At 41.9% G+C, this 15,633-nt stretch overlaps 1 protein-coding gene across 1 annotated transcript in view; it reads right to left on the bottom strand.

Annotated features, from left to right (window-relative positions):
* Window positions 1–1,192: 1,192 nt before the first annotated feature.
* FAM47E (family with sequence similarity 47 member E) overlaps window positions 1,193–15,633 on the bottom strand; it is a 37,623-nt gene continuing 23,182 nt past the window's right edge. The window contains exons 6-7 of the mRNA XM_077751368.1: window positions 8,960–9,037; window positions 1,193–1,564 (exon numbers count right to left, since the gene is read on the bottom strand). Coding sequence (XP_077607494.1) covers window positions 1,526–1,564; window positions 8,960–9,037 — 117 coding nt within the window. The 3' untranslated portion in view covers window positions 1,193–1,525. The remainder of the gene's footprint in view (window positions 1,565–8,959; window positions 9,038–15,633) is intronic.

The raw sequence follows: 15,633 nt of genomic DNA, 5'->3' as shown, positions 1-15,633 counted from the left end.
TCCCCCCCCCCACCTTCCTCTGCCCCTCTCCTCCACTTATGCTCGCCCTCTCTCTCTTTCTCTAAAATAAAAAATAATGTGGGGCACCTGGGTGACTCAGTCGGTTGAGTGTCCAACTCTTGGTTTCAGATCAGGTCATGATCTTACAGTTTCATGGGTTTGAGCCCCACGTCAGGCTCTGTGCTGCCAGCTCAGAGCCTGCTTAGGATTTTCTCTCTTTTCCTCTCTCTCTGCCTCTCCCCCACTTGCACTGTCTCTATCTCTCTCAAATAATAAATAAACCTTAAAATAAAATAATAATATTTTTTTCAAAAATGAAAGGTACTCAAAAGAATCACCTTTGATCTTTCTGAGGTTTTACCAACGGTTTTAATAATTACATCCTTGGATTCATCTTTAGACCATATTTTCATGGAAGTGTCCTTTTGGATTTGATCTTTGCTACAAATCATTTCTAAATCTAAACATCATTTGTCACCTGAGAGGCTAGGAATTTTCAAAACCATAAAGTGCTGGTTCCATTTTGTTTAGCTGTCCTTACTCCAGCCTAGCTATCTCCTCTTGCATTTTACTATAAGCAGCAAGAAGCAGTATCTTCAGTACCTTCAACACTCTGTATAAATACCTCCTTAGTTATATAACCCAGTTCGTTAGGTACCTTTTTTACTTTCTACGTTACTTCGGGTGACAGTGTGGTGAAAATCCCCGCTATTATATAACAAGGAGACCATTTCTCCCCATTTCCAAAGTGTTTACCTCATTTTCCTGCAAGTCTTCACTCACAGCCTCCTCAAAGCCCATGAGACTTCTGCTAACCGTTTCTTCAAAGCTCTTCAAGCTTTCACTAATGCTGTCCTCAGACTTCTTCCTGGTTTCACACACTGCCCAGTCCTGCTTCCTTCTAATATCCTACTTCGAGGCATTAAAATCTATATTGTTCTGGGGCATCTGGGGGGTGCAGTTGGTTAAGCATTCGAATTCAGCTCAAGTCATAAACTCACGGTTTGTGAGTTCGAGCTCCATGTGGGCCTCCGTGCTAGTAGCTCAGAGCCTGGAGCCTGCTTTTGGATTCCGTGTCTCCCTCTCTCTCTGTCCCCCCTCCCCTCTCTCTCTCTGAGATAAATAAATGTTAAGAAAATGAATTTAAAAATTTTAATCTATATTGTTCATCTATTCGCTGCATAACAAATAATCCCTAAACATAATGGCTTAACACAAGAATCATTGGAGTAGTTTTTATGGGTCAAGAATTCAGAAGCAACTTAGTTGGGTACTTGTGGCTCAGCATCTCCCACGTGGCTGCAGTCAGGATGTCAGTAGGGCTTCCAGTATCATCTGAAGTCTTCATGGGGCTGGAGGATCCACTTCCAAGATGGTTTATTCACATGGCTGTTTGCAGAATTTTCCATGGGGGCCTTTCCATAGGTAGGATGGGTGTCCTCACAACATAGCAGCTAGTCTCTCCCAGAGCAAAGGATCCAAGTGAGAACAAGGAGGAAGCTGCAATGTCTTTTATGATTTAGTCTCAGGAATCACCCATCATCATTTCTCCCACATTTTCCTGCTAAAAACCAAGTGTAGATACAGCCCACACTCAGGGAAACAGAGTTACACATCATATTTTGAAGGGAAGAACATCAAGTAATTTGTGGACATTTTAAAAATAAACACAGACCACCCCCCCCCAATCAGAAACTCCTTAAAGGACTTTCTCAAGGAATTTCATGCATTGCAGCTATTAAACTGAGAGAGAAAGAGGGGGGCAAATGGACCCTTTGAATGAGTTGAATTAAAATATCGTTTGAATTCACAGCTTTGCCAGATCCCATTTGTGAAGATACAGCACTGCTTGGGAAAGAGTGAGACCCTCAATGCTGAAATGTGAATACATGGGAAGATTCAGATGGCTTCGTGTTCCCCCAAATCCCCAAGCCTATGGAAATACACCACTCAGATCTCTTGCTGCATGGTGTATAACTGACTGACACCAGGCTGCTGCCCACCCTTGCGCTGAGGCTATGCTCTCTGGGGCTGCTCCCAACCTGACGGAGTGNTTTTACTTGAAGACTCCCCAGTGGCCTGGCCAAACCGTTATTTGAGTCGTGCTGCAGTTCAAGATTCTTCCTGCCCCAATCCCCCTTCCTTCCCTCTCTCCTTCCGCAGGCATCACACATGCACTATGATCTAAAGGCTCTCCCCATGTTCTCCTGCTTCCTCTCCCAGGAAATCTTTCACTTCAAATCCCATTTTGCCATCTGCTCCTTGCAGACAGAAGCTAACACAGCCTTCCTTGTCAGACAGATGCTCTCTACTCCCCTGTGTGTAAAATTTTTCCCACCTTGCACAAGGGCTCTATAATGACCTTTGTGGAAATAATCAGGAAGGAGATTGGTGTAGCTGATTGTCTACATTCTCCACCCCTAACACCTTTCATAGCTTTAATCCTCACATCAGTAATGTGCTAGAGACTCTTTATCAGATCACAAAAGTCAATTAATAAATCCTCAGGAATTTAGTGAGCTGTTGGTAAACACAGTCATTATTAAAATGCAAGTATACTTACAGCTAAATAAATTACATTAACGGGGTTCCTGGGTGGCTCAGTTAAGCCTCCAACTCTTGATTTCGGCTCAGGTCATAATCTCATGGTTCGTGAGTTCGAGCCCACACTGGGCTCTGTGCTGACAGGGCAGAGCCTGCTTAGAATTCCCTCTCTCCCTCCCTCTCTCTGCCCCTACCCTGTTTGCACTCTCTTTCTCTCTCCCTCAAAATAAATAAATAAACTTAATAAAATGTTTTTAATAATAAATTACACTAACAACAAAGGTAATAACTCAAAACCATATCACTTTCTAGTTGTTAACAAACTTTTGTTGGTATCTATGCTCTTGAAGTTAGTTACATCTCTTATATCTGGGTGTTGGAAATGAAATATAATGGTGCACCAGCCTTCTCTTTGGAAGTTGAAGGCCAGATTTAGATGTGCTGTTTCAGCTCCTGTCCTCAGTAATCTGAGAGGTTGCCAGCTTTGAGAGCAGCCGGCAGCAAGAGGCTTGTGGTTGGTCCAGGAATCTCTGCTCTCTGATCCAATGAATCCAGTGCACTGGAAACACCTGTGGCAGACAAGGCTGCAGAACAGAGCTTTGGCACATCCAGAAAGGCGAAGCAGAGCACAGGCCCCCCGGGATTACTGCAGCCTGGCCATGAACTCTGTGGCATATAACTGTTCTCCTTTTGAGAGACCAATCTTGGTTTGTTGCTAGGCACTGATAAATATGGGGGTCTGATCATGAGCCATTAGGTAACCAAGCGACTGGTGCCCATTGTAAACTTGGGGTCATCTGATCCACCAAGCCGTAAAGTCAGCTAACATTTAGTGTGCGCACATGCTGTGCCAGGCTCTCTTATAAGCACTTTACTCATAACATTTCCTTTCATCTTCATCAAAATTCTGGGAGGCAGTTCTGTTATTATTGCTATTATCCCTATGTTAGCTGAGAAAACTGACACGGAGGGAGGATAAGTGATTTGCCCCCCAGTTATAGAGCTCATAAGTAAGTAGCAGAGCTTGGTGTGAACCTAGGCCCTCTGGCTCCAAAGTCCATGTGTTTAATTACCAAATTATATTGCTTCTCATGATCAGGTGGAAGTTTTCTGTATGGGATTGGGCTTGAGCAGAAACTGAAGACACAACAAGTTGTATGGAGTGCCCAGTCCTCTCACACGGCCACTCTTCCTCAGTCTACACATGTGACCTAGGGATGTTCTCCACGACCAGGTCTCTGAACAGACGACCTGCACAATACGATCGTAGTAGCCGCAAGTGGACGCCACAACACTAAAGCCCAGCTCCAGGCTGGCCCTGAAGAACAACTGGGGAGAATTTCCCAGGAGGGGGAATGTTTAAAGTTTCATCCTGTTGACCACTTTGTCTGAAACGAGAAACGGCCTAAGGTGCATATGTCACCTGTACCGGTCAGTAGCTGAGGATTTAGCTCAGCAGCCAGACTGGGAAGGACCACAAATGCAAGGCTGCTGGTGACAAAGACGCTCGGGGGAAGAGGTATTCGGGAGATCTCTCAGAATGGATCCTTGAGAGTATAAGGATATTTGGTTTTTTGTGAATCCCCATCAAAGGTCTCCACTGTGGAGGAAGCGCTCAATAACCAGGCGAAAAGGCTTACCTAGCCTTTGCCCTTCGGCCCACTTCTTTCCCCAGACACTTCAGCGTTGCCTGGTGATCTCATGAACAACATAGGCATGGAGGCAGAAGTGCAGACTGTACATGGGTTTCAGCAACTTGGACTTACCCCTCACCAAGGCTGATCTGGCTTCTGCCTCTGTTGAATATGTAGTTGTCCAGCAATTAAAACTAAATCTGAGTGCCTGATATGAGTTAGGCATGAATGTAACAAAGCCAGGAGCAGTGCAGCCAGGAAAAGAAATCAATTCTCTCCAGACCACCACTGCCGACACCACTTGTTGCTCAGCACCTGACTGTCAGAATCCCAGCCCTGATTGCCCAATTCCTGCCCCGGCCTGTCTCATCGAACTGGATTCCTCCTCTGCTGGACGTGTGGGAGGAACAGCTAGCCCTCTGTTGCTCTTGTGGGCTACCAAACATGTGGGCATGTGTGATGAGTTGAAAACATCCAGGAAGTCTGAGAAAAGTGGCCTAACTGGAATAGCTACATTTTCTGATTTGGATTTGTTTTCCTTTTTAACAAGCCTCTGCCTACACCAGCACTCATAGATGTATGGAATGTGTATTCGCCGCTATGGAATTCCATCCAACACTGGTTCTCACTAAGTAACTAATTTTACAGGAGTGGGCTGACACTCTGGGGTTCATGCTTCTGTCATGTACACCATCACCCTAAAGTCTGGCCTCACAGAAGGCATGGCAAAGACTCATTTATGGCATGATTGCTATGTAGTCAGTACAACATACAGATGATTGAGATGAAATCACAACAGTCCTGAGGATGAAAGGTCATCGCCCAGAAATTTTGTATTTGAAGACAGATGCAGTAACTCACACAACTTTGGGACTCAATATGCTTTTAATAAATTCCTTTTTTGATTAAATTCTACAGAGTGGGTTTCCTAGAGAAAGATCTAGAAGGATATGTTCCAATGAGTTAAGAGTGGTTATTGCTGACTCTATAGGAATTAGTCACATTTTCTATATTATTTTTGTTAGTTTATATTTTCTGATTTTCCTAGCATGAGCGTTAACATTTTTAACAAAGAATAATTTTTTGAAAATTAATTTAAAAACATGTATCATTTTGAGGGGTGCCTGGGTGGCTCAGTTGGTTAAGCATCCAACTCTAGATTTCTGCTCAAGTCATGATTTCACAGTTTGTGAGATCAAGCCCCATGATGAGCTCTGCACTGATAGTGAAGAGCCTGCTTGAGATTCTTTCCCTCTCCTTCTGTCCCTCACTCGCACATGTGCTCGCTGGCTCTCTCTCTTTCTCTCTCTCTCTCTAAAAATATATGAATAAACATTTTTAATTAAAAACATAGAAAGATATATCATCATGAGTCACCATTAAACTTTATGACTTATGACATTTATTGTCAAAACTAACATGCCTAAAAAGGGAAAAACTTCAGTAAGCTTAATTCAAAATTAAAGAAAATAATATTCTAAAAAAGAATAAAGGGGGTGTTCACTCAAAACCAAGGAAAATAATACTATTGGAAAATGCAATAGAGTAATCCTGCTTTTACTTATGGTTTTATTTATTATTTACAAATGGTTGATATACCTATGTAATAATATTGACAATGCTACAAAAATGTGAAAAGACTATATCAACTGTGAAGATCTCACAGTTGATATGATACGTACGATATTGATTAATGGAAGCAGACAGCCATTGTCTGCTTACATGTTTGTAAGTATTAAGTCTGAAATTTATGGATGTTGCCAAGTCAAAGCTGTACATCCATGGGCCACTCATAAATTGTATTTAAGGTTTAAAATGAGGTAGAGAGGGGCGCCTGGGTGGCTTAGTTGGTTAAGCGTCCGACTTTCGCTTAGGTCATGATCTCACGGTTCGTGGGTTCGAGCCCCGCGTTGGGCTCTGTGCTGACTGCCAGCTCAGAGCCTGGAGCCTGTTTCAGTCTGTGACTCCCTCTCTCTCTGACCCTCCCCTGCTCACGCTGTCTCTCTCTCTGTCTCTCTCCTAGAAATAAATAAAACATTAAAAAAAAATAAAATAAAATGAGGTAGAGAAATAGCCAAGTATGTAATAAATAAAATCGATCTAATCATATTCCCAAGATTCTTTGATGCTTGTGTTATTTTATAGAAGTCTTATTACACTCACATTAATGTTCCTTCCTGATGTACATCTTCTCAAGGAACTTTAAAAAAAAAAAGATGAGTAAACTTTCATTAGATTGGGAAACAAAAATTGTACAGCCCTGCCCACAACCACTACCATACACAAATTCACAACCTCACACTCTGGCATATATCCTGGTACTCAAATCTCATGTTGGTAACTGGCCATGATAGATGTGGGACTTTGGAAGGTAGTTGCGCCATGTCAGAAATACCTAAATCTAATTCCCATTTGTTCTGTGCCCAAGTCCAGCCCAGCTCAGCTCAGCTCAGCTCAGCAAAGCCCTGTGCTGCTCATCCCTTCTATTAAAAACCTGGGGCCCGTCTGTGTAGTAGCCAGAATGAAGCCAAGAGTAATGAACAGAGTAGATAATCCAGCAGCAGATGCTAGAATGTGTATAAAGTACCTATGCTCATGTAACATATATGAATGTGTGTGTACAGTGTACACAGACCTTATGGGGAATAAAAAGAGAATGAATATTTATATTAATGACATATATATAAAATAGATATAGTAAAATACATTCCTTCCTCTCTTTTAGTTGAAAGTTTATTGATGAAATAGACAATATAGGATGTAAAAATAAAGGAAGAAAATATGTTCCAGGGTTTTGAATGACAGGGGTTCTCAGAAGACTCAGCTATGTCAGGGGCATCATCTCTCTTTAGTTAATGCAGCTAAAAAGTTTAGTCAGTGTGTCAGGCAGGCTTCTTTTTGCCCAAAATTGAACTAAATGTTCGTCAACAAAATGAATTAAACCAACAGGGGACAAATCAAAATTTTTTTTAATAAGTGTTCTGCCACTAAAAATATTATGTCAGAACTGAGTTATTATAATGGCAAACAAGGATTATATATAGTATATATAGTATATATATATAAACAAGGATTATATATAATCCTTGGCAAGAGGAATACATATGTGGGTGGGTATGTGTGTATATATATATATGTGTGTGTATATATATTATACACACACACATCACATTTATATATATTACATAATTATACTTGTGCTTAAATATATTTATATATGCTATAAAATATATAATATGTGCAATTATGTAATCATATAAAATATTATCAACATACGTATTTCATACATGTAAGTATGTAAATGTATACTTATGTGACCCTCACATACAGATTAGGCAGCTATAAGTACAAAAATATATATAAGCATGGTAAATATATCTCACAGGCCTATTATTGATGCTCAAAACTAAAGGAGATGTTTCATTCCAGTTCTGTAATGGAGACTTTTCACCCTTCTCCCCTCACACTCCGGACTTTCCCTCACATTTAGCTTTGAAACCAGTCTATATCTGAGTTTTGTCAACACATTTATTTGCCAGTAAGTACAAGCTATTGTTAGTTCTATCATTCATGGGAAAAAATATATCCAGTGTCCCATTTCCCAACTTCCTGACCATCTTGGCTGCACGGTGTCCTAAAGACCCATGGGATATGCACACAGAGGTTCCTGGGTAAATGCATAACTTAACAGCTATGACGTTAGCAGCACGGCTAGCTGCTTTCTCACTGTGGTGACAGAGCTGGTCTGGACACAGAACTCTACACTCTGAGGCCCTCCTGCTAACAATGGTCCTCTCTGCCAACCTGCAGCCCCATCCATATTGCACGTGGTTTTCCAAGGGTGTCCGCTCCAAGTGGGAGGCAGCTGGGGCTAGACTTACAACTTAAGAAAGGGGAAACTAGATGAGGGGTAAGAGAAACTAGGGAAAAATACGAAGATACTGGTGGGCCCTGGGAAGTGAACTTTTGCCCTAGTCTGTTTCCATACAAGGCTGATCCACACAGGCTAATTCCTATTGTGAATCTCAACTCCATTTTGTCCTGACCCAAGACACAGCTCTCTGTCCTTAGACATGGAAGCAAAAGACACTTGAGGACTTCCTAGAGACTTCAGACTATTTGACTATATTTGACGAACAGTCAGAGTTTGCAAGGTGCATGGCCTGCAAATCGACCCTTTCCACTTTGCCCCCATTAAGGCCAAACTCAAGGCAGGTGAGTCAGCAGGGAGACAGCACCTCTGACAGCAGAAACCAAATAGGCAGAATAAAAAAAGCAAAAGCCAAATCCTATCTCTGGGCCTTTGTCTAGGAAAAAGCATGTCCTTCCTTCCAGGAACCTAAGCCCTGGTATGAGAGGTACTATTGACCCTGAACAATATGACAGGGGTTGGGGCACCAACCCCCACTCAGCTAAAAATTCGTGTATAAGTTTTGACTCCCCAAAGACTTTACTAATAGCTTCCTGTTGACCAGAAGCCTTATGGATAACATAAACAGTTGATTAACATAAATCTTGTGTCATATATATTATATTCTGTCTTCTTCCATTAAAGTAAGCTAAAGAAAAAATGTTATTAAGAACATCGTAAGGAAGAGAAAATATATTTACAGTATCATACTATATTTATCAAAAAAAATTCATGTGTAAGTAGACCTGCACAGTTTAAGCCTGTGTTGTTCAAGAGTCAACTGCATTTTGCTTTTGAGAGGGTGCTGACTCTGCCCCATCAACAACCATGAGCCCCTCAGCAAGTCTTTCTGAAATGACCCTTTACTCACACTTGGCATTCTGTAGCCCCTGCTTAGAATGAAATCCTTAAAAGCAGTTGTTCCATGAAGGTCTGCTAGTAACTCCTCCTAAAAGAGGATCCACATAAAAAAAAAAAAAGTCAGCTGTCAGAAGCTTGATTCCATCCTTGTTCAAATTGAAAGCATTTAGCTCTTTATGAAGTACCTTATTTTAAATCACTTCCTCCTCATCTGGGAGTAGATGTGTGGATAACGTTCTCCAATCAGTGAATATAAAGGCTTTCAAAAGATGTCCAACTTTCTCTCCTTTCCCTACTCTTTTCTTACCCTTGTATTAAAGATAAGCAATACACTTTAGCAATTTGACAATTATTACTCAAGATGTCTGGAATTTAACCTATTTGAGATTAACAAATGTGATACTATGATTTTCATTTTTATCTTTTTTGATGTTCATTTATTTATTTTGAGAGAGAGCGAGCACATGTGCAAGCAGCAGAGAGGCAGAGAGAGAGAGAGAGAGAGAGAGAGAGAGAGAGTCTCAAGTAGTCTCTATACTGTCAGCAGAGTCTGATGTGGGGCTCAATCCCATGAACCAAGAGATTGTGACCTGAGCCGAAATCAAGAATCAGACACTTAACCAACTGAGCCACCCAGGCACCATACTGTGATTTTCTTCTTTTTGTGTTATGATTTTTTAAAATTTATTTTTTAATTTACATCCATATTATTTAGCATATCATGCAATAATGATTTCAGGAGTAGATTCCAGTGATCCATCCCCTATGTATAACACCCAGTGCTCATCCCAACAAGTGTCCTTCTTGCTGCCTCTTACCTATTTAGCCCAACCCCCCACCCACAACCTTTCAAGCAACCTTCAGTTTGTTCTCTGTATTTAAGAGCCTCTTATGTTTTGTCCCTCTTCTTGTTTTTATACTATTTTTGCTTCCTTTCCCTTATGTTCATATGCTTTGTATCTTAAATTCCTCATATGAGTGAAGTCATATATTTGTCTTTCTCTGACTGAGTGACATTGCTTAGCATAATAACCTCTAGTCCATCTACATAGTTGCAAATGGCAAGATTTCATTATTTTTGAAAGCTGAGTAATACTCCATTGGATTATTAATAAGAAATATATATTTGGTCTTCTTCCCATTCCTGGCTCAGAGCTCCTAAAACCACTGCAATTTCCAAGTGATAAGAGCCACAAAGACAAAAGGAGAGTGTTTTGTTCTTCATAACTAGCCCCTTTTAATTACAACAGAGTTTATGTTAATGAAGTGATTTTTGGAAAGCCCCTCAATAGCCCCAGGATGGGGTCTGGTTGCCAGAGGAAACAACCAGGTGTTGGAACTTTGGGCTCCACCCTGCAATCTCTGGCTGAATTGATCTCTGATGACCAGTGATTTAATCAACCACTCCTACTTATGAAAGCCTCTATAAAAAACCAAAGGGTATAAGGTTCAGAGAAATTGCAGGCTGGTAAGCATGTGGGGATTTTGGGAGGGTGGTGTGCCTGGCTAGGGCACAGAAGCTCGGACCCCTTCTACATATACCTTGCTCTGCGCATCTGGCTATTCCTGAGTTATATTCTTTTATAATAATCTTTTATTATAACCTATAATCTGGTAAGTAAGCTGTTTTCCTGAGTTCTTTGAGCAGATGATAGAACCTGAAGAGGAGGTGTGGGAACTCCTAATGTACAGCTGGGTGGTCAGAAGCACAGGTGATAATCTGAATTTGCGACTGTGAGGCCAGTGTTGTGAGGCCAATGTTGTGAGACTGAGCCCTTAACCTGTGGGGTCTGGTGCTAACTACAGGTAGATAGTGTCAGAATTGAGTTAAATTGTAGGACACCCAGCTGATGTCTGGAGAATCAGAGAATTGCTTGGTGTGGGGGGAAAAAACTGGACACATTTGGTGACTGGAACTGAGAGGAAGAAACAGGAGTGTTTTGCCCACTAGGCAGATATCCACAATTTCCAGAGCTGTTTAAAAAGAGCAACAGGTCCAACACAGAGTCGCTTCTGTTAAGCCCCACCCAGATTTAACACCTAACCTCACTGTTATTTCAGCCTCTCGCAGGAGTGGGATTTTAAGCCAGTCGGTCTGAAATTTCCTGATGAGCACTAGTGAGGTACTGTGCTTAAGGACCCCAGCCCCTCCCTCTAAGGAAGGTGACCTTACCTAAAACAACCCTTGCCCTTTTTTTTGCTAATAACTTCCTTATCCCGCCCCATTTCTGCCTATAAAAGCCTTCCATTTTGCGTAAGTCCTTGGAGCACACTTCTGTCTGTTAGATGGGATGCTGCTCAATTCATGACCATTGAATAAAGGCAAGTAGATCTTCAAATTAGCTTCATAGAATTTTTGTTCTCTGACAGTTTGGTGGCAGCAAGGGGACCAAAGGAGACTTCCAGTGGCTTTGAGGAACAACAAGAAACAGGAGTGGTGCCTGAGAACACTTCGTAGTCTTGCTGCTTCTGAGGGCCATTGGTCACTTCCTCTCAGTTCTGAGCTCCACTCCCTGCATCAAGCGGCTGATTTAACTGGTTTCCCCAGTTCCCTTCCACTGGAAAGCCCAGCCCTTGGTTCTATCATCAGATCCACGTCGGGAACCGCTTGGTGGCAGCTCTAGTTCCCCATTTGTTTGGAATCATTCCGCAGTCCCTATTCTTTTGGGGTTGCTGGTTCAACCCTTCTTCTAATCTCCACATTCCACAAGGGAACTGCTGGCGGTTACAGGCCAGAGTTGGACTGAGTCCAACTTAAAAACCAGACTTGGTCTGATTTCGGATTGGACTGGGTCCAACTTTGGCTTGTCTGGGTCTGACTTGGGCTGGATGGGTCCCATGGGAGGCCTCAGGTATTAAGTATTAAATAAGGCCTAGTTGCTAATAATAATCTCAGAAGACAGGCTGAAAAGTTTGGTGGGCTGAGGTTGAGCATTTAAAGAGTGTTAAAGTACTTACCATTCCAAGAAGACTCCTGTGATAGATAATCTAAGTATCAGTTTAGCTCCAAGAAACCCAAAGGCCTACTAGCTAAAAGAAAGGGGGTCCTTCATATCCAGAGATCCACCTCGCCACATTCTTATCTATTTTATGTCTGAGAACTATGGTCCTAGAAACTGCAGGTGTCTAGCAAAGTGGCAAAATTTTACTAAAAATAACCCAGAGTAACAATGGCCATTATGAGGAACACAATTAGATAAGATCACTTATTTTAAAAGTGCTCTTGAAAGGGATGCCTGGATGGCTCAGTTGGTTAAGCATCCAACTCTTGATTTCGGTTCAGTCATGATCTCACAGTCCTAAGATCAAGCCCTGTGTCAGGTTCTGTACTTAACAAATGGAGCCTGCTTGGGATCCTCTCTCCATCTCTCTCTCTGCCTCTTCCCAGCTCATGGTCTCTCTCTCTTTCTCTCTCTCTCTCTCTCAAAATAAATAAACATTTTTTAAAGGGAAATAAGAAATGCACTTGAGAGCAAGTAGGTCTCAAGTTAAACACACAGAATGGGATGTTTACTTTAATTGGTATGCAGAAGTCTCCAAAAGTTTGAAGATTCCAAAATAGCCTCATTAAAAGACTTGGTTACAAAAAGCCAATGAAAAATTAAAGACACAAGAGGTATGGAGAACAAAAGACCACAGGACTGCTATAACTCCTACTGTTCCCCCACCCTTTTTCACTTGAGAACTCAGGTTTTATTAATCCTCTGTCTGAACATCCTTTCCACTCTGAAGAGACTATCGGACACTTACTTTTTAAAGTAAAACTACCCAGAGGTACCTGAGTGGCTCAGTCGGTTAAGGGTCCAACTCTTGATCTCAGCTCAGGCCATGATCTCACAGATCTAGTCCCACATCAGGCACCACACTGACAGCTTGGAGCCTGCTTGGGATTCTCTCTCCCTCTCTCACCCATCTCCTGCTCACATTCTCCCTGTTCCTCTGGCTCTCTCTCTCTCTCTCTCACATACTCTCTCTCTCTCAAGTAAATAAATAAACTTTAAAAAACAAATAAAATTAAAATTAAATAAAACCACCAAGGTTACAAATGAACCTCTCAGGTATCTTTTACCCCTTGGTCAAAGACTGAACTAATGGCTGTAATTAAAGAATTTCCTAGGGGCTCCTGGGTGGCTCAGTTGGTTAAGCATCTGACTTTGGCTCAGGTCATGTTCTCAGAGTTTGTGGGTTCAAGCTCCATGTCGGGCTCTGTGTCGACAGCTAGTTCAGAGCCTGGAGCCTGCTTCAGATTCTGTGTCTCCCTCTCTCTCTGACCCTCCTCTGCTCATGCTGTCTCTATCTCTCTCTCAAAAATAAATAAAACATTAAGAAAAAAAAGAACAAGAAAAAGAAATTCCTAAACCTAGGGAGGAAACCTGAAAGTTTTTATAAGAATCTGAGTCCTTATCTGTGCGTATGACCCCAGGCTTCCATGTCTTTATCACCATGTCCACATGTTGGTAGGACATGGTGAAGCCCAAAAATGGATACAGTAAGCAAGACAGCAAAACTCCATGGATGATATTTGAGCTCTTTGGTCTTCAACATCTCAGGGACTAGAAAAAGCTCACAAAATAGCAGCTGAGCTGTTACACATTCCTAAGTGTAACAAAACCTCTCCCTAAATTACCTCAATAACCATTAAAGCCTGAGGCCGTACAAGGCCTCAAACCCATAGAAGACCCAATTGCCCAGGGCTAATCATTCCCTGTACCAGTTCCTGCAACAGCCGTCCAATCTTGCCTGTCTAGAAACCTAATGGACCAGATGCTGAGTTTTCCAGGATTTGAGGGCTATTAATAAGACATTTATTCCCCATCTCCCAGTCATTCCAAACCTGAACACCCTCTGTCACAAGTTCTACCAGACTCAAAATGGTCCACTACCGGGGACCTCTGTTTAGCCTTTTTCAACATCCTTGGAGACCCCAATAGCCAGTATCTATTTGCCTTACTTGGAGAGCCATGTCTCAAGAGTTCACTGAGGCTCTTTCTCACCTCTCTAGAGCACTTCTCTGAGATTTAAGCACACTCCAGTTCCCCAGGAAATCAGCCCTTTTGCAATATGTAGATGACCTCTTGTTATGCTCAGCTACCAAAGAGGAATCCATAAATGAGTCCATTTATTAGCTACAGCAGTTAGCTGAAAAGGGACACAAAGTCTCTAAGAAAAAATTATAATTATCTCTAGACACTGTTCATTACCTGGGTCATTATCTAAGCCTTGAAGGAATTCAGCTGTCTCCCAAAAGAATTAAGCTAATCCAGGAATTTCCTACACCCACAACTAGGTGACAGATTTGTGGTGATCAGGCTTGACTGGTTATTGCGGCCTATGGGCTCCTAAATTTTCTCTATTAGCTACCCCACTCTAGGAACTGACTACAATTTCCGTCCCTGAATACTTTCCTTGGGAAGACAAAGAGGAGCCGACTTTTAGGAGACTAAAACAAGCACCTTAAGAACTGCCTGCCTCGGGGCCACCTAACTATTCAAAACCTTTCATCTTATTTGTGCAGGAGAGGGATAATCAGGCCCTGGGAACACTCATACAAAATCATGGTAATAAGTGTTATTTGCCTATTACCTCGTACAGTACACAACCTGATTGAATTGCTCATGCTTACCCAGCCATCTTAAGGCTACAGTCACAACTGCAAAGCAAGTGGAACCTTCATCAGATTTGACCCTGGGAAATGACATTTATTTGTGAAGTCCATCCACAGTCCAAAGTCTTCTTAACTCAGAATTGACTCAACATTTCTTGCAAGTAGACTAACTTCCTATGAGATATTTCTGCTTTCACCACCCAATCTGTGTCTTAAACTGTGCAATGCCTTTGGGGAGCCTGGGTGGCTCAGTCAGTTAAGCATCTGACTCTTGATTTCTGCTCAGGTCGTGATCCTCCAGTTCATGGGATCAAGCCCCATATCAGGCTGACAGCACAGAGCCTAATCGGGATTATCTCTCCCTTTTTATCTTCCCCTTCCCTGCTCACAGTTTCTCTCTCTCTCTCTCTCTCTCTCTCAAAATAAATAAATAAACTTAAAAAAAGCTATTAAATTTGCAAAACCCTTAGTCCTGCTACATTACTACCTCTACCTGAGGAAGACGAGTCCATGACCACAAGGTACGAATGTCCCATTTTGTGATACTGTGTCCTGATTGATAAGATATTCCTTTACTCCTGACCTAACCTTTGTGGTGGGTCATACTGTAGAAATAAAAAAGGGATTTCCAGGATGCCTGTGCTATTACTACCCAATATGACCCGCCTGAAAGAAGAAACCCAAGCTACAGCCATGCCACAAGCAGACCTCCATGCCCTGACCAGAGTACGTCAATTATCAGATGGACAGACTTAATATTTATACTGATAGGCAGTATGCCTTGGGGGTTGTCCATGATTCAAGGATGCTACAGAAACAAAGGGGCTTTCTGATGTCCTCTGGGGCTCAATCAAAAATGGGCAACAAGTGAATGATCTTCTTACTGCTATCCTCTCACCTCCTGAAATTGCTGTCATCAAAATTGAGGCTCACACTGAAAGACTGAACCTGAGTGTCAGGTAAATGCCCCAGCCAACTTTCATGCAAAGGCAACAGCAAAAAATCTATAAAGATTTTGGCAAATATAGATGAAATCCATTTTGCAAAAAAAAAAAAAAAAAAAAAAAAAAAACCCCCCA

This window comes from Crocuta crocuta, unplaced genomic scaffold, assembly GCF_008692635.1.
Source record: "Crocuta crocuta isolate KB4526 unplaced genomic scaffold, BGI_CrCroc_1.0 scaffold1, whole genome shotgun sequence".
Taxonomy (NCBI): Eukaryota; Metazoa; Chordata; class Mammalia; order Carnivora; family Hyaenidae; genus Crocuta; species Crocuta crocuta.
This window is presented reverse-complemented; position numbering and strand designations above follow the sequence as displayed.